This window comes from Desmodus rotundus, chromosome 10, assembly GCF_022682495.2.
Source record: "Desmodus rotundus isolate HL8 chromosome 10, HLdesRot8A.1, whole genome shotgun sequence".
In the NCBI taxonomy this organism is placed as follows: domain Eukaryota; kingdom Metazoa; phylum Chordata; class Mammalia; order Chiroptera; family Phyllostomidae; genus Desmodus; species Desmodus rotundus.
Window position 1 is genome coordinate 33,218,314 of NC_071396.1, and position 19,186 is coordinate 33,237,499.

Genomic DNA, 19,186 nt, shown 5'->3' on the forward strand with positions numbered 1-19,186 from the left:
CTTGACAGTGAAAGGTTAGAGCAATCACTCATCGCCAACTGCTTGGCACTTGACCATAGAGACTCTGAAAAGAAGAGGCTCATAATGCTAACCTAATTAGGTATGAAGTCACTCACAGTAGTCTGTATAATTGCACGCCACAATTGTAATTATCCCTGGTGAATGGACATAAAACTGGCTGATGTTTAAATGGTAGACTATATTTTGTGGAGGAGTGAATAAAAAAGGCTTTAGAACCAGTTTGATTAGCCATCCCTCCGAAATAAAACAGTGGCTTTGCAGCATCCCTACTCACTGATGGCTCCTGCTTTTTTGCTCATTCGGCTAATTCATATCTACCTGGCAAGAGAGAAGAATGTTGACTTTTCAGTCATGGTGAATCTGGTGCTTTATTTACATGGCTGGGTGACCTCCTTCAAAAAGACAGGAGCCAAACTTGAAGACAGGGCCAGAAATAATTCAAAAGGTTTTTAAAGGGGGTTTCCATCTGGAAATTGGGATAGCCATGCCTGACCCAAACAACTGCCACCTCTATTTGGAAGGAAAACCCCGCTTCCTCTTTGTCCATCCCTATTAACTCTATTTTCATAATGATGCTTCTTAGGGTTACATTTCCTCTCTCCCGGACTTCCCATGAGCCATTTTCATGTATTAAAATCAGTTTGGACTTGTCAATATTTTTGTTCTCTTTGGCTTGTTCAGCAGGTGGATTGAGAACGTCCAGATGGGTGGCATCCTTTGAGTCTTCCTTATACATTCTTCATGTATTAATGGCTATCAAGCAATTTCAATGCCTGACAGAATGGGTGGCTAAAAGGACAGATAAACGAATATTCTGTCAAGTTACTGCTTATAAGGGAAATCATGAATGTCTGTGCCTACTTTTTGGTGACTTTCCATCAGCGATTTCCATTTCATCCCTCTTGAGCCTAGGCAGGGAGACACCCCTGGGGCTCCGGTATGGGTCCACCAGCTCTGTCGCTCAGGTCCATCAAAAGGGTCACAGTTGAGAGCAGCTTCCATCACTATGACATTTACTTGACAACTCAAGGTAAACGCGAATCCCAGAAAGGAGAATTGAAACAGATTTGTGTCTCTTAAGTGGGGGCATGGAGCTAAGAGCTGACTGAGTGTCTCCTGAGTTCTTGGACCTGAGCCCTGCCAGTTAGAGGGGAGTTGCCTGATGTCCTCTTTATGGGTCATGTGATCCTACACAACTGGAGACACTTTTCTGGGCTATTAAAATTGTGACTTAACTGGCGAACTGCCAAACATTCAGGGCTTGGTTGCTGGATCTTGTAATAGGCTATTTTTCCTCCCCCTGTCCCATTACAGTCTCTGACCCTTGAAGCCTTGATCCATATTGGAGCAGCCACCTGTACCCTTTGAAGCTCTGTTTTCTATTATCTTTCCCATTTATTTAACCTCTCAACTCTCATCAATTTTATCTCAGTCCGCTAACACTGATTTTCTGGAATCTTCTGGTTTTCTTGAGCATGAACTATAAAAAAGATAAAGTATCATCAGTTTGTATTAAAAATTATCTCTATTCAACTTTCTCTTACCTGCTCTCTCTACTTGATGAAATACAGTGTAGGTGCTTGAAGAGCCTGGTGTGAAATGATCAATAACCAAAAGGAAGTTGCTTTAAGTAGGCCCAGTGTCCCTATAGAGTTCTACTGTGACATTGGGGATCTTTATGGGTCCAGTGAGGGGTGTTTGCATTTCCAGAGATGCATCCAGGATATGCGCAAGTCGATGGTAGGTCCGTGTAAATTTCACAATGCATTACACAGAAGTTCCTGCTGGGGCGAGGTGAGCCTTCTCTGGGAGGATGTTTTACAAATATTCCCACCCACACATGTTACCTAGTGATGATTAAATTTTGAACCCCTTCACTACAGAAAGGATCAACCTGTTACAGAGATATAGATGAAAAATATGTGATTAACTAAGTCTTGGGTCATTGAGTGACCTGGAAATGAAGCTGTAGAGCAGGAGGGTCCAACCTTTTGGCATCTCTGGGCCACACTGGAAGAAGAGTTGTCTTGGGCCACCCATTAAATACTTTGCGACACATAATCACAAAAACATCTCATAATGTTTTCAGTAAATCTATGATTTTGTGTTGGGCTGCATTCACAGCCATCCTGGGATGCATGTGGCCTCTGGGCTGCAGGTTGGACACCCCTGCTAGGGTGTTAGGACGTGAATAGGATAACTAATTTATTTCCAAACTGCTTTCTGCTTATCACTTGCACTGTGGCTATACTTCATCTAATAAATTGTGTAATAAATTCCCGTTGAAACTGGCCACATCTCCCTGAGATTCTTGGATGTAGTGGTTGGAAGCATTTGGCTTTGAAGATGAGAATTAGGCTAGAAGTCCCAGCTGAGGTTCCTCAGAGGCGGCTGGTGTGGGTCACATGGTCCCCCAGGCTCATGATGTGGCTCGAAATACTTCTGAGATGTGCCTGGTGAGATGAAGGGGTATGTTGTCCACACCGGATGAGTGATCTCTCCTCGCAGAAACTCAAAGCTGAATACTGACAAGAATTTTTCTGAGAAGCTCACCAGCGCACTGGCCTTCAGACAAGGGAGGAATTTTTAATGTCCAGTCCTTGGTGTCTTTGTCCTGAGCTGCTGTTGACTGTGTGTATATGAAATAACTCATCTAGAGTATAATGGCTTTGTGTTTTCAACCTTGGCGTTAGGCTGAGTGATATACTGATGCCTTCTTGTTACTGTTTGAGTTTTTCTGTAGATAATATTATGCTTATTTTTGAAGTTGAAGGTCGGGGTCCTCCTGAAAGGTGCATTCAGTACCAGAGTAAATCTTTCATGAACAAAGTAGGTTCTTATATAGAAAATGAGAAATTGGAAAATTGCCATACATGTCGTGATGGTAAATCCAGTGTCTCCTGATCTTGCTTCCTTTGGCCTAGAGTTTGGCAAGTCTAGACATAATGAAGGGTGACCCTGGTAGCTCAGGAAAGGAGTCACCTACTGGAAGGAGGCTGGCCATGGGTGTGGTGGAAAATCAGACCTCCTGGGAAACCCTCGGTGGAAGAAGACATGGGAACTGTACCTTGTCAGAACTAAGCCAGCCATGTACCAAACCCACTTCCTCTTCTTGTAACACAGCAGCTGAAGTCATGTGCAAAGTCATGTCCTGGTCCAGTAATTTGCTATCTGAGTAGTTTGGGAGGAAGCTGGATTCCTCAGGAGCAGAGAACCCACCTAGAGCTTTAACTGCCTCTCTCTGTGTAGTTATCCCCAGCTCTGCCTGTGCCCAACCCTATAGTGTTTGGGCCTTCTTATTGTGCTAATGAAGGCCACAAGTTTCTACATAGGTTATGCTAACTTATCCACATGCCCTTTCCTTATTTCTCTCTTTATCTCTGCCCCACCTTTTTTTAATAGGGGAAAAGAGCTCATCTACTAGAGCTGGAGAAGCAGTGAATACTTATGTAGCAAAGTAAAGGGAACTGGTACATATTATAATGATCTCTACTACTCTGACTGTTACCAAACTTTAGATAAACAAACACTCCCCAGGCTGAGAGATCTTGTGACAACTGAAACTTGACTGACTTGCTATAACTGCCTGACGTGGAGCAGACACCCAGTACATATTTTCCCATTATATTGACTCAGTGCTTTCAATAACTGAGCAACCACAGGCCAACGATTGGCATTGAAACAAAGAGTAAATGTTCGTCTTTACCTTCTGGAGTGTGCTAGATGCTCTCTTTCACTATAACAGAACCAAATGCTGTAGAGGGAAGTTACTAATCGTTCCAAAATAGATGTAATGTCTCATGCTAGACCAAAGCCACACCCTTAATTTAATTCTTGATTGTTGATTTATTTTCAAGGAATTGAGTGAATGGTGGACATAACTATGGAGCAAAATCTGCTAAATTCAACCAGTTTGTTATGTAATGTGAGTGTGTATGTGTATGAGAGAGAGGGGAAATCTAATTGATCATATATCTAGAAATCAGAGCCACTAGGTAGCCTCTGGCCCACGATACCAAAATTAGAAAGTTGACCTCTTAGTGTGCGGTCTTCTATTGACCCCAGAGTGGCGTCATCGGATGCCACAGGGTTATCGAGCTGGAAGGGGCCTGAGAAATCATTGCTCTTTTTCTCTTTAGTTGCAGCATGAGGAAAACAAGTAGGGGCCAGAGAAGTTAAATGATTTATCTAAAGTTGTCTAAAGTCATAATGAAAAAAATTGGATTAGAACAAGGTTTATTGCCTCCAAGTCTGATGTTTTGTCTACTCTCTATCTTGCTGTCTTCTGTAAAAATCAATAAGAGAGAAACTCAGTAAAATCTTTGTGATATTTTGCAAAGTGTAAACAGTTGGTCTGGATCCTCACTGTTTTGTTTTTGTTTTACTGTCATGCGTTTCAAGTTCAGTTTTTAGAAATCAAAGTTTCGATGCTTTTTATTGATCGGCTTTTGGGATTGGTTTGCATTTCAGTTACTATTTCTGTGTCAGGAATCATTTCGATCTCAGTGGCTTAAAACAACTGTTGTATTTTTCTCCTGATTTGGAAAGGACTTGGCAGGGGGTCTCCTGCTTGATGTCTCTTGTGCTTTTACGTTGGAAGTTGGCTGGGGCCACTGTCCTCTGCAGGGTTGGCTGATTTGGACATTCAAGATCGCTCACTCTTGCAGTTCACAGCTGATGCCAGCGAATCCCAGCTGAGTTGAGAGCTTGCTTGGGGCTGCCTACCAGAGCACTATGTGGGTCTTTCCATGTGGCCCAGGCTTCCTTAGAGTGTAGCCGCCTTGGATAATCAGCACTCTCCCATGGTGGCTCGGTGATCCACATCAGGGTCCCAGTGGGTTAGGCAGCAAGTGCATAGTAGCTTTTGTGGCCTGACCTAGGAAGCTAAGAAGTGTTACTTCTGCCACATTCTGTTTGGTAATAAGAGAGTCGCTTGGCTAAGGTTCATCAGTTCCACCTCTTGGTGGTGACTCTAGCTCTTGAGCAAATTATACAATTTCTTTTGGCCTCAGTCTCATCAGTGCACTAGGAATATTGATATGTCAATTGCAAGACGGTTTTGAGGATTAAGCAGTAAATGATACCTGAAGCAAAGTGGCCCCTCAGTGGTAAAAATCATGGTGGTGTTGGCTGTATGGGAAGCCAGTAAATTCATTGCCTGATGCCTGTTTCTTAGCTGTCTGGTTGTACAGAATATCTCTGAAAAGCAGCTTTTCAAAATGGGACAGGGCATTCCTTACTAGCTTACAGAGTACCCATGTGGTGGGACAAAGCCGTGACACAACAGGCGTCCCTGCAGCAAGAGACACAGGCCAGCAGAGACAAACTGTCCCTGCTTCATAATTCTGAGTTAGGCCAGCTTGCTAGGAAGCATCTGGGTAGGGGACCTGGAAAAGGGCCTCCTCTCAGTGTGTTTGGAAACTGGTGGGCTCAGTGACGTCACTGAGGTGGGGCTAGGCCTTCCTGTGCTGTGTACTTTTCATCTCTGCTGTGCATTTCAGAGGGTGATGGATTCAGAGAGGATAAAGGCAGTGACAGGCAGCGGCTGGCTGAACCAGGGGGCAGCCACTCACTTCCGCTCCCTCGGTGCCGAGCCGTGGGTGCAGGCACCTGGAAGGGTTCTTTATCTGCTGTGTTTAGCATCCATTCAGCAAAGCTGAAAACCGTGTGGCACTTCTTTTCAGTAATCCTTGATTCTAACCTGCAAGTTTTGTGCTCTAATTAGTCAACTGTGCTGCGGAGAGACATCACATTCTTCTTACAAATAGAAATGAAGCCTGTTTTCCATTGAGTATCATTTAAAAGAAATCAGGGAACCTTTTAGGGATGTGATGCCATTGATTGCTGTCATTTTTACTGTGACTCCAATTCTTTACCATTTACTTAATGACAACAAGGGTGTCAGGGGCATTGACTAAGCACAGGAGTCCCAGTTGTTTCTGCCCACAGGACACAGCCTCACTCTTTCCACAAGTTTGTGTTTTTTTGGCTTTTTTTCTCCCCTCTTCCTTTGGAGTACTCTGCTAAATTGGGAACGTGATGATCTGGGTGGAAACAATTTTCCAGGAAGACGTAGATTATTCACCTGTTATTAGGCATGGTCATGGCACATAGCACCCAGTTTGCATAATGAGGGCAAACTTCTCTTTAATATGCTCCACTATTTCCACTGCAACCACTGTCATTTGAAACAAATCTCACTCTATTTCATTCATAGATATCTCCATCCATACTTTTTACAACACCTCTTTCTTTTGAAATTCACTTCAGCCTTGACAGGAAGTTGTTCTTCTGCCTGAACTGAATTTGTAACGATGCAGCATCTGCCTGTCTCCTCTGGTGTGAAGACAGCAAGCTGCCGGTCATCATTTTCGTGCTGTAACTGTTTTTTCGTAATTGAAGTTTTTGATTAGGGCTCCCTTCCGTCATTCATTACCAATTCCAAATTTAATAATGTCTCTTATTGGACCAATGGACCATCTCTAGTGAGTGTGCAAACTGCATAACGGGGAGAACAAATTTAGTTTTGGCAATATGGTTTTCTTGGGCTATGAGCTGTGTCCTATGCTCTTGGCTCATGAGTTCGGGAGAGATTCCGACTTATTCTTCAGAGACCAGGAATCAGAATTTCACGGGCTTGTTCATTCAGTCTGTGGAAACAGAGTAGCAGAGTGTACGCACTCTATTTCATGATATCAGGCTGTTACCCAAAATGGGATGTGGATGGGTTCTTCGTTCCTTGTTTAGTAAAATCGGGCCTTCACCTTCCACTTTAAGCCTGCGATGACATTGATGTTCCCTGTTTATTAACACAGTCATTGGCACATCACAGGCCTTCTGTGTTTGCTGGCCCAGTGGCTGGACTGATGGCATCATTGAGCTGTGGAATGTGTAAATGTCTGTGACAGTGTTCTTGCTGGAATATGCTTTGAGGTGAATCCTGTCATCAAAGGCTCCAGCCGATGGCATATCATGTCCCATTTCATTCCCTGTCATCCCATTGCACCTCATCCCTTTCCATAGTTTACCGAGCACCTACTCTGCACGGTCCCATGCTAGGATCTAGGGATACTGAGTGGAATGAGGCAAACTACTTGCCCCAGAGGGGCTCCTGTCTGAAGGGGTGTGGAAGATAAATACCCGCTGCAAATTCTTTTCTAGTCCTCCACCTGGGAGGCAGAACCTTACTCCCCCCACCTCACCCTAGCCCAGCACCAGTGACTTGACTGACTGGGGGTGGTTGGACTTGAGAAGCTAAGTCAGAAGAGGCCTTGCAGGTTGCACCTGGTTCTCTTGGAATGCTTGTTCCAGGGATGCGGCTGTCATGTGATAAGTCCAAGCATCTTATGATGGTCATGCTGGAAAGAACACCCAGAGGCTATCTGGTCGCTGTCCATGGTGGGCCCAGTCCCCCCACGTGCCAAGGTGACACCATCTCCACCCTGGCGCCAGATATGCAAGGGAAGCCATCAAAGGTCCTCCAGGCCAGCCGGCTCACCTGCCAGCTGGCTGCTGCCCAGGGACATCACTGGATACCACAGAAAGCATCAGGACCTCCCAGCCATGCCCAGCCCAAATTCCCTACCCACATAATAAAACAGTAAAAAGGCTGTTGTTTTAAGCCTTTATATGCTGGTGTTGTTTGTGACCCCACAAATGGACAACTGGAACAGGGAGGTAAGAAAATAACCAGGGTCTAGTAAGGGTTCTAATAAAGGTGTGCATTGTGCAAAGTGGGTTGTGGGATATCAAATGGAGACCAAGTAATTCTCTACCAGAGAGGCCAGGCCACTGCATTGCACCACTTCAGGGGGCTCCACTCCGGTTTCAGTCTTGTGCACGCCCAGGGTGTGCAGACCTGCGGCAGTTTTGGGTAATGGGTGCGGGGAAGGCAGGTTAGTTGGGGAAACTATATAGAAAGGGAATTTGAGCTTTGAACTGAAATATAAGCAGGTTCCATGGGAAGGAAGCAGGAGGTGAAATTGCACTGCAGCAGTGGTAGCAGCATCGTGAGTAAAGCTTTGAAGGCACAGGTTCCCAGTGATCTTGGGGCACCGTAACTGGTCCTGTGTGGTTGCCATGCGTAGTACTGGGGTGGGGGCGTGGCTGGAGATGAGCCTCCAAAGGCTGAGTGATGTGCAGAGTCGTGTTGACATACCATCCTGATGAGTCAGGAGGAGGAAGGCAAAAGAAAGACAGAAAATTTGGAGGCAGGGAGCAACAGATTCGAAACAGTATTTGAGAAAATTGTAGTTCAAAACCCCACAGACTGTGAGAGATACTGTTTGTTCTTCCGACTGGCTGCCTCTCCCTGAGAACTTGGCAGATCTATATTTTTTATAGGAAAGTCTTAAACAACAGGGGATTACTCAATGATTCATTTAAAAGAATCATTAACAGAAAATCGAGGCCCATCATATCCTGCCTTCTTTAATTGCTCATTTATTATTACAGTGCGTGAGATAATACTTTGTATTATTCTTTGAGATAGTGTAAAAAATTTATTGGTAAATATAGCAGTACAAAAATTAATGGCAGTTGAGATTTTGTGGCACTTTTTTTCTCCACTGATGGCCATAATTTCTACTTAGAGAAAAACAATGTCGTGCTGATCCATTCTGGCTCAGACCTGAGAGCATCATGAACTCAGCATCTGCGTGACGATATCGTCTCTTAGTTTCTATGGGGTGGCAGGATTGTCCTGGTAGGCTTGTCCTGTAGCTTGTTTGTGAAATCAGCTTTTTTCTTTCCTGTTTAGTAAGAACATAGTGCTTAGGAAGAAGGCATGTTGGAGGTGTGAAATTTTCTTCTTTGCCCATCACATCAAAATTCCATAACAAACTATCTGAATAGAAGTAGCTTCATAAGTGAGGATGTGTATTATTTTATTTACCTGACAGTCCACAGGTAGGTGGTTCCACAGAGTTGGTTGAGTGGCTTAAGAACGTCACCGGTGGCCCAGGGTTATGTCCTGAAGACAGCGATGTCCAAAGACAGAAAAGAATTATTTTTAAATTTTAACTTTATTGGGCCGACATTGATGAATAAATTATGTAGGTTTCAAGCACACAGCTCTATAACACATCATCTGTATATGGCACTATGTCCATCCCCCACAAGTCAAACCTCTTCTGTCACCATATATTTGACCCCCTTTATCCTCTTCTACTTCCCTCCAGCCCTCCTTCCCTCTGGGAACCACCACACCGTTGTCTGTGCCTATGAGTTTTTGTCTGTCTGTCTTGTGTGTTCATTTGTTGCTTTCAGTTTTATATGCCACATATGTGTGAAGTCATATGGTTGTTGACTTTTTCCCTCTGACTTATTTCATTTAGCACATTTAAAGAGAGTTGGGTTGTTTTTTTTTTTCTTTTTGCTTTGTTTTCAATGTTTTTTCTTAATGCCCGGAGAAAATTCTTTTCTTGAATCTCACACCAGATTTCTACTCAGGTTTTCCTATGCAGATCAGAGCTCCTGCAAACCAATCACGTGAACAGCAGAAAGGCTTAGAGGAGATGAACTGGGCGTGCTTCCCGGGCAGGGGAGAGCACACTCCATCAGCCACTCCTGCCCCAGACTTGAAAGCAGTTACACAGGAATGTTCATGGGTGGGCAGCCTTCTTCCCAAGGGGTGGTGATTCAGTATATTCCCTTTGCCCAGCTCTGATCCCTTTGGGCAGATGCCAGAGAAGCATATGAGACAATGCTTGTTCTCAGGGAGTTTGAGTGGACATTGTAGTAAAGCAGGCAGCTCCTTGACTTGAGAAATTAATATAATAAAATATGTGGATTATCTATTACACCCTAGGAGACGAGACTACAGAGATAAGTAGGACCTAGATTTTGCCTGCAGAAAATCGCAATTCCCTTCACCAGCTAACTGCTTTATTGGATCTGGTCATATTGGGAGCAGTTTCACCCGCAGGGTCACCAAGTGCCATCATGCTTCGCACACAAGGCCACGGCCTAGCGAGAACACTCCCGCCACACTCGTTTCTGCATGGTTCCTCAGGTCCTTTGCTTCCGGACCTGACTGGGTTAAATGCCCCTTCCCGCTTCTCCCAGCATTGACGCTTACCTTTGTCCCAGCCCTTACCATCCGGGGTCCTCATTGTCCACCTGGCTGCTCACCAGTGAACGCAGGTTGGGTTTCAATCATTTTGTATCTTTGCTGCCTAACCTGGTGACTGGAACATAGATGGTTTCCAATGCACGTTTGTGCAATGAATACATGAATAATTAAATGAAAGGAAATTAAAGCTGGATCTTTTTCTCCTCTTTAATCAGTTTCTACCTTATTAGTTTTTCTCTTTTTGTTCTTTTTTTTTCCTTATCTCTCCATTTCCTTTTCTTTGCTCAAAATTCCTAGTTAACTAATACATTATATTCATTAACTAATGAATCTGGGTTTTTACAAGTTATACAACCTTGCACAGACTTGCTTTTACCTTTTACCTCCTCCCCTCTTCTCAGAAAGAAGTGTAGTTATTGGGGGTGCTGGAGGCGACACCAGAAAGATTAGTGTTAATCACAGACACCATTGCAGGGACTTTGTTTCCAACCGTGAGCCATCTTTGGGTCCACTTTCAAAGAACCAAAGTCCTGCTGTGATATTATGATTTAGAATAAGAAATACATTTTTCTTCATTCCAGTTTATGGCCCAGAGCTCCCACACCTTTGCAATTTCCTAAGTGATGACAGCTATAAAAGCGTCTTTTGTTATGTTAGTGAGGGGACTCTGGGACACCCCCTAGGGATGGATGGGGGCTGGTTTCCAGGATAACCAGGGAAGTGGTTAGAGGGCTGGAACTTTCTGGCACCCACCCTTCCCTGCACCAGCCCCCCCAGGTTGAATCCTCCCACTATGTACAGTTGTGCTCTCTTATTCTCTGGTTAGCTTTCTGCGATTTCAGTTACCCACAGTCAGCCCGGTTTGAAAATATTAACTGGAAATCTCCAGAAATAAAAAAATCGTAAGTTTTAAACTGCGCGCCATTTCGAGTAGCGTCATGAAATCTGGCGAAACCCACTACGTCGCCTGGCGTGTGACGGTCCTGTTATCCAGCGTCCCCACGCTGCACGCGTCCCCACGCTGTAGACACTTCCTGGCCATGTGTCATGTAGTAGGCCCCTTGGTTATCAGGTGACTGTTGCAGTAACTCAGGGCTTGTGTTCAAGTAATACTTATTTTTACTAAATAACGGCCTCAAAGCCCGAAGGTCGTGATGTTGGCCATAGCACTGTGTGGGAGACAAGCTGGAAAGTGCTTCCTTTACTGGAAAAGGTAGAAGTGCTCAACTTAATAGCGACAGGAAAAAAAACCTGTGTGCTGATGTTGCTAAGATCTATGTTAAGAACAAGTCTTAATTAGGTGAAATCAGATATTTTGAGAGAGAGTACATTAGCATAAGTTGTTATACAATATCATAATTGTTTCATTATTAGTTATTGTTAATTTCTTACTGTGCCTAATTTATAAATTAACCTTTATCATAAGTATGTACATATAGAAGAAATAGTATATATATGGTTTGGTACTGTGCTCAATTTTAGGCATCCACGAGGGGTGTTGAGACATATCCCCTGTGGATAAGGGAGCTACTATAATGAAACCTCCTCAGACACCCCAAAGGTCAGGGTTTGGAGAGCTTCTGGGTGGGTGAACCCCTGGAGCGTGGGGGACAGTGCTGTGCTCGGGAGGGCTTCCCGCCGGCCCTGCCTTGTGCATCTCTTCCATCTGCCGGTTCCCGAGTTACCTCTTTTTATTAGAAACTGCTGATGTAGTAAGTAACACGTTTCTCTGGGTTCTGTGAGCTGCCCAGGAGAATTAATGGAACCGGGTGAGGATGCTGTGAGAGCCTTCCATTGGTAGCCAGCTGCTCAGAAGTGCAGTTAACAACCTGGAGTTGTGACTGGAGTCTGCAGTTTGGGGCAGGGGTTGCGGTCTTGGAGGACTGAGCCCTTCATGGGTGGATAAAGAACACACGTGCACGCGCGCGCGCGCACACACACACACACACTGGAATATTATTGAGCCACGAGAAAGAAGGAAATCCTGCCATTTGTGACAATGTGAATGGAACTTGAGGGCATTGTGCTAAATGAGAGAAGTCAGACAGAGAAAGATAAGTATTGTGTGATATCACTTATATTTTGCAAGAATCCTGTAGAATATCTACATAATGAGATTTGGTACTTCCCTAGGTTACTCTCAACAAAATAAAAATTCTTCCTTATCGGTTGGGGACTTTTTTCCATCAGAACACTTTATTGGATTTCTGTTTCTGCTCTCTGCTCTGTGCTTAAAAATAACCTAAACCAGAGTTGTCCAACCCGCAGCTTATGGACTGCATGTGGCCCAAGATGGCTATGAATGTGGGCCAAAACAAAATCATAAATTTAAAACATTATGAGAGTTTTTTGTGATTACATGTTGCAGTGTATTTCATGGTGACCCAAGATGGCTCTTCTTCCAGTGTGGCCCAGACATGCCAAAAAGTTGGATACCCCTGAACCTACTGTGATAACACAGCTGTGCTGCCTTCACCCAAAAAAGCCCCCTTTCCTTTGCTGTTTCTGCATAAATCATCAATGCTTATTCTTTTGCCCTTCTTACTACTACAGAATGGGTCCTCGGGGTGGGGTGCTTAAGGTGAAATGAGGCAGAGCACCTGGGACCCTCATCTCATAAGCTCCCTCACTGACATTGTTTAGGGAGTGCCCCTCCAGATATTTTTTTCAAAAAATTTATTTATTTTAGAGAGAGAAACATCGATCTTGTTGTTTCACTCGGCAGTGCGTTCGTTGGCTGCTTCTGGTATGTGCCCTGACCGGAGATCGAACCTGCCACCTCGGCACCTTGGTGTGATGCTCCAACCAACTGAGTTACCTGGCCAGGGCCTCCCTTCAGGCATTTAGGGTTAAAGGAGGTCTTTCTTGATGGAAGGGAGCACACAGTCCTGCCATTTCCACATGTACCCCTGACTGTGCTGCCTCCCTTCTTCTGCATTTTGAATGAAAGCTGCGTGTGTTCTCATTGCAGAGCTCCTCTGACAGGGCATCCATCCTGACCATCCTCCAGGTGCTCGGAGACCTGCTGTCTGCGGGTGAGTAGGCCATGCTGTTGTCCCTCCTGTGGTGGGCGTGGGGTGCGGGGCTGTGGTGGGCATGAGGTGCGGGGCTATGGTGCTGCCCAGGAATCTGGGAGGCCTGGGGTTTTGCTCAGGTTTTTCTGTGAGACAGAATCCCACCCATCTTTCTTTTTCACTGAGGTTGATAAGTGCTGGTGTAAACTGGGCTGGTTGTACTTTGAGCTCTTCAGTCTTGTCACTCACCACGGTGACCCAAACTTAGGAGGAAATTAGACCCTGGGTGGTTATTCTATGGTATCTCCTCTCTGAGGCTGAGGACCTCCAGGTGTCTGCAGCTCTTCTCAGCCCCCAGCAGTTTGACCCCTCTCCTCCCGCTGCTTCCCTCGCTGTGGCCTGTTTTAGAGCTGGGGGTTGGCAGCTCCCTGCCATGTGTCACTGGACACAGAAACATGAGGCAGGACTGGACCTAGCAGTTGGTCAGCCATCAGGTGTTCAGAGATAAGATGACAGAGTTGGCTACATTGAAATCAACTGAGTAAAGTGGGGCAGGCCTGTATGAGCTCCTGTCCACATGAGAGTCCTGGAAAACACAGCTTTTTGGATGTTCCAACAGTCACTCAGTTTCCATTCTCTGTGTGCCAGCCACATTGCATTGGGAAGAATTATCAATGCCAAACATCCATCCCAAAGTGAACGACACTCCAAAGCCTCAGAGCCTCAGGCTACAGTTCCAGGAGGAAGGATCCATTCATAGGGAGGTGTTCCCGTAGTCTGTGCTGCCCTCCAATGGTGGGGTGACTTCCCCACAGTCTTCTTGGTGAGGTGCCCTCCTGTCTTTTGGAATAGTGCTGCCTTTAATTGGTGTGGTGGGGTCTGGAACTCTTAGAATGAAACCTTGCAGTTCTCCTTCGGATCCAGGCGCTGAGTGTTGCTCCATTAGTAGAGGGGGCTGCTTTTCATTAGGTTGAAAAATCAGACCGTCATCTTTGCTGGTAATGTCCCACCCTGTGGGCCACCTCGGTTGTGGTGACCAGGCCCAATGCATAGAGAATCACCCAGGACCCCTTCAAGTTGAAATGTAATCGCTGCTTTTGAGCTTCTCCTGGGACAGTGTGTGTGTATGTGTTGTGGGGGGTCCCTGTTCAAAACTCTTCTTAGGTACGAAGATCAATATACTTCATCCAAGACTTGGAGGAGATAATTGGACATCTGTCTCTCAAAGGATTACTCCGGTTGTTTCCATCTTTTCCTCCCATCAGTTACTGAACTGTTACACCACCAATAATATTGTTCTAGATGAGCTGTCATCCAATCCCTGTTCCTGATAATTCAAACCTGTAGCGGAGGGATACTGTATTGCCTCTTCTACTAACGTCTGTGATTATACAGAAGCCCGTGTGCATGTTTATGTACATGCAGACGCAAGTGCCTGCGTACACTGACGACTGCAAAGATCCTTAGGAAAGTGGATCCCAGGCTTCCTTTTTTACAGGTGCTACAGGTCAATACACCTAGGTACTTAAGTATTCTATTATTTCTACATTTCATCCTCCCCCACCCCGGCCCCTGACCTAATAGCACGACTCTAACACAAGTCGATTCAAGAACTACACAGTTCTGGTTTCCGGGGTGAAATGAATCAATCCTTGCTCTGCTTCTAGCTCCAGGGAAATGAGAGTGATTTTGGACGGCTCAGCTCTCCCCTGCTTTCCCCCTAGGCACAGACAGGAGGATTCGCTACATGATCAGCAAGGGGGGCAGTGAAGCCCTTCTGCAGACCCTGGTGAACACAGCAAGGACAGCGTCTCCAGACTATGACGTCCTCCTGCCCCTCTTCCGACTGCTGGCCAAAGTTGGCCTGCGAGGTACCCACACCCCCAGACCTGAAGGTGGTGGAACGGCACTTCTGCGTTTGTTCCTATGAGAGTTTGGGAAGCTCTTGTGGCAAAGTGCAGGGAAGAAGCAGCAGGAAGGTCCTAGACACCTGGGGGTGATGGCAGGGGACCCTCTCATGGGGCTTACATTCACGTAGGGGAGGGTAGAAAGTAAACACGAATTAACCAGCTGATGGCTGAAAGGGAAAAGGGTGATGTGGTCCTATGAGGTCTGTCTGGGGAGAGGTGACACTGGAGCACAAACTTGAGGGATGAGAAGTCAGCAAAGCAAAGAGTGGGCCAAGTGAAGTCTTGGAAAAGACCGCAAAGATACGCTACAAACCCTCATCGTAAACAATACAAACTAGGAGGTCGTATCTGGGGTTCAGATGTGGCCCTGATGCTTAGTAGCTGTGTGACCTTGGGCAAGTTACTTAAACTTTCTGAGCCGTGGGGTCCTCATCTACAAAATGGAGGTGTCTGTGCTTAATTCTAGGGTTGCTGTAAGGCTGGGAGAGGTTTTGTGCCTTAGGTGTTTAGCATGTGGGTGAAGAGGCTTGGCAAATGGAACGTAGTGTTCATAGGGAAGGGGAAGAGAGGCGCAGCAGGGCCGTGGTTTTCAGGCGATAGTCCTCGATGTCACTATTCTCATAATCACATCAGCACAGCTTCTGTCACCCAGAAAACGTAGCCCTTGATATTGACAGTCAAGTCGCCAGGGCATGACAGACCCGAGCAGACAGGAGGTAGTTTTGTGTACAGCTCATGAGGGGAGCCAGATCTCTCTCTCTGGGTGGGGGGGGGGGGGTCCGATGAGTTTGGTCTTGGTCTCTTTGCTGTTGTCCTTTGGTCCAGAGCTAAATGTCGGTAAACCAGGCTTAGGATATTTTCTCAGTTTTATGCATTTTCACTTGTGATGAATCTGACAGTGATTGTATTCTTGCAACAACAAACAGATGATTTGTGCCTCGAACTTTGGAAAGGACATCAACAAATGTGAGGGCCAGGAACATACTGTAGAATAAAAGGGACTTTCCCTTTATTTCTATTTTCATTCACTAATTAGTAAAATAATGATGACTAGCCTGCGACACTGAATATCAGGTTATGTGGACCAATGATTTAGAAAAATTTGGGAAGAAAATGTTCTTTTCTTAGAATCGTGTTCTCACTCTTTATTATGAAACGCTCTATCATATAGAAAGTGACCTCATCTACTTATTACTTAGATCTAACCACTGTTAACATTTTGCCATATTTTCTTTACCTATTTATTTTCATTTGAAATATTTTAGGGAAAATTATAGATAGCATTTTGCTCCTAAATACTTTTCAAGTGCATTTCTATGAAAAAAGACATTTTCCTATGCAGTCACAACACTGTGATTTCAAATCTAACAAAATTAGCAATGAATGAATAATTCAGACTCATTTCAGTTTCTCCAAATGTTCCCAACAATGTCTTTTACAGATGTGTTCAAAGAAGAATCTAATCTTGGTCCACGCATTATATTTAAATGTCATGTAACTTAAGTATCCTTAACTCTAGAAATGTTTTAAAGGAAGGAGTTTTATACCCCACTCAACTTGTTCATGTTTGAGGACAGCCAGCAGCATCCTTACATGTAAGGGTTGTGAGTCAGACAACCCATCTGACTTCATGTAAGTATTGATTGAATAATGGGCCGTATGTGTGCCTTGAACTGGCTTTTCTGGGCCACCTGGTTCCAGGGGGGCCATACTTAGTAGCATTTTACTACATCTGAGAAGTCTCATCGGCTATGATTATCTTCTTCCTACCATCACCTTTGCTTTTCTGTCCCCCACACATCGTACAACTTCAGAATTAATGTGGAACACAACTAAGGTGGACTGATTTGTGTTCACAGATAAAAAGTTTGGACAGAAGGCACTGGAATTGGAAGCACTGGATGTGACATTGATTCTGACCAGGAAGAACCTGTCCCACAGCCAGAACCTCCTCCACTGTCTCTGGGCTCTGCGTGTGTTTGCTGCTAGTGGTAAGCGACTCAACTGTGGCCTCCTGGGGGGGCTTCTGAACCTGGGCTAGGACACCTGGAAACCACCTGGGGGTGGAAGGAGGGTGTGGGTAGAGAACATATGTGGTCCCAAAAAGATTAACCATGAGGAACCTGACGTTCTGGCGGCAAGAAGTTTTTTTCTTCATCTCTCTACAGCTAGGTAGAGCTCTTGGGCCTGTTCTTAAAGTTAGATGTCAGTATTGTTTTCCCTTGTGAACCATGCATGATAAGTGCCCTAGGCCTGTCTGTTAGTACTACACGGTGAAAAGGACCCATGGCAGGAGAGGGCAGGCTTTATTCAGTCCTTACCACATGCAAGGAACAGCGCGATGCGTCGCACCTGTCAAGAATGACCCTCCCATCACAAGTCTCCACACCGTGTCCCTGAAGTCATTCAGGGATCACAACATCCTTTACCAGATTTCATCTCATGATGCATTTCCACATAGTCCTTAAGGTAACCAGATATATCACCGCCCGTGAAACATCCTTATATGCCATCCGCTGATTTGGATTATTTCTGATCATCATACCAATCCTATATTTAGACTTCCCATTCTATAGCCAAGAGAAACAGTGAAGCTGAGAAGAGTGAAGTGATTGTTTGAGTCTATACAGATAAGTCATAGAGGCTGAGTTTCTAACTGCACACTCATGTGTATGCTATTCTCCATGTGCAGACAGTTCTTATTAATAGATCAGGTGCTATACCTCCTATCTCACATACAACGAGGACAGACTTTTATTTCGCCTTTCTAAGCCCCTTTCCTGTGAAGGAAAGGGACAGTTATTTAGATGTCATGCTCTGTAGAGGAAGGACCAGGGGCATAGATCCAGGAAGACCTCAGTCTGACTCTGATTTCATTGCCTAAGAGTGATAGGATGTGGGCACTCAGCGTGTTCAACCTGAACAGGTTCCCCCTCTGTAAAAGTACAGTAGTAAGAAGAGCTCACAGACTTGGTAGGAGGGGTGAGTGAGCGAATGCTCACAGGTACGCTTGTCGCATAGTAGTTGCTCAGGAAGTACTAGTTTCCTTTCCCTTCCCAGCCCTATTCTTTTCTCAGTCCTTTGAAATAATAGGAAGAACATATAAACAGGGATTAGAGTAGGTTCCTTTTTTCCCTAGCTATACTCAGAACTACTAAAATAGTAGGCACATTTCATCTGTTAATTCTGTTAATAAGCCTGGAGAACCCATGATGAGAAAATATTTCTAGGGAATTCCGAGGTAGATTCTTGACTCCATGTTCACTGACAGAACTTCCACTTTGACTCATATATGTTTCACTTATGTATATATTTCACTCATTCATGCAGAAAATCAGACTATTTGGGAAGGGCTGAATGGATCTGCACAAACCCATCTCTAATGAAGGAGAATGGAAGCGAGGAGCTGTGGCATAGTGTAAAGGATCACTCTCGTTAATGAGTAGCCAGAAGGGGTGCCTCCCCCACTTCAAGCTTGCCAACAACAATTTCAAGCACCTCATTTTGTTTTCCTAAGGAATAATTAGGCTGAATGACTTATCTTCCTTATTAAACGTAATGGTTGTAGAGATCTGGAAGAGTCCCTTCAGCAGGGAGCTCTGACAAATGCTGGGATTTGCCTGTGGGTGTGAGGAGGTGGCCACTTGTCTCATGTTCTAAGACTGCATGTACTGTACCAACAAACTGTTTCATCAAATAATTAAAAATTATACTACCAGGCTCTATACATTTACTTTACTGATGAGAGGCAAGCAGAGTTCATAAAGCCTACGGATGGCTGTCTCTTTGGTGAATTGTTAGCCACCGTTGAATGTTCCAGCAAGCTTTCTAAACAGCTCCTATCTGCAGAAGGAATTGTCTGGAACCAGAACGAGTCCGTGACAGCCAATGAAGCCTTCGGCAGCTCTCACACGGCCAGTGGGGATATTTATAGAGCTGTCGGAGGTCTAACCTTGGGCAGGCGTCCAGCATGGGAGAACTCAGTGAAGATTTCTTACTGTTATTCTCCCCTAATTCCAAGTCTAACATCTTCCGTGTTAGAAGTTCTGCTCTTAACACTCTTCTCCTCCTTCACTCCACTTAATACTAGCATGTTGCTGAATTCTTTGCCAAGAGGTTGCTCTAGCACATTTTTCCGATTTGGAAATGGTAGCCGTGAGAGTGGAAGA

General features: G+C 44.9%; 1 protein-coding gene across 1 annotated transcript in view; it reads left to right on the forward strand.

The window, feature by feature from the left end:
- The window catches only part of AGBL1 (AGBL carboxypeptidase 1), a 470,051-nt gene that overhangs the window by 24,867 nt on the left and 425,998 nt on the right, over window positions 1-19,186 (forward strand). Inside the window, exons 2-4 of the mRNA XM_045196586.2 lie at window positions 13,065-13,128; window positions 14,832-14,978; window positions 16,877-17,008. Of these exons, the coding sequence (XP_045052521.2) occupies window positions 13,065-13,128; window positions 14,832-14,978; window positions 16,877-17,008 (343 nt within the window). The remainder of the gene's footprint in view (window positions 1-13,064; window positions 13,129-14,831; window positions 14,979-16,876; window positions 17,009-19,186) is intronic.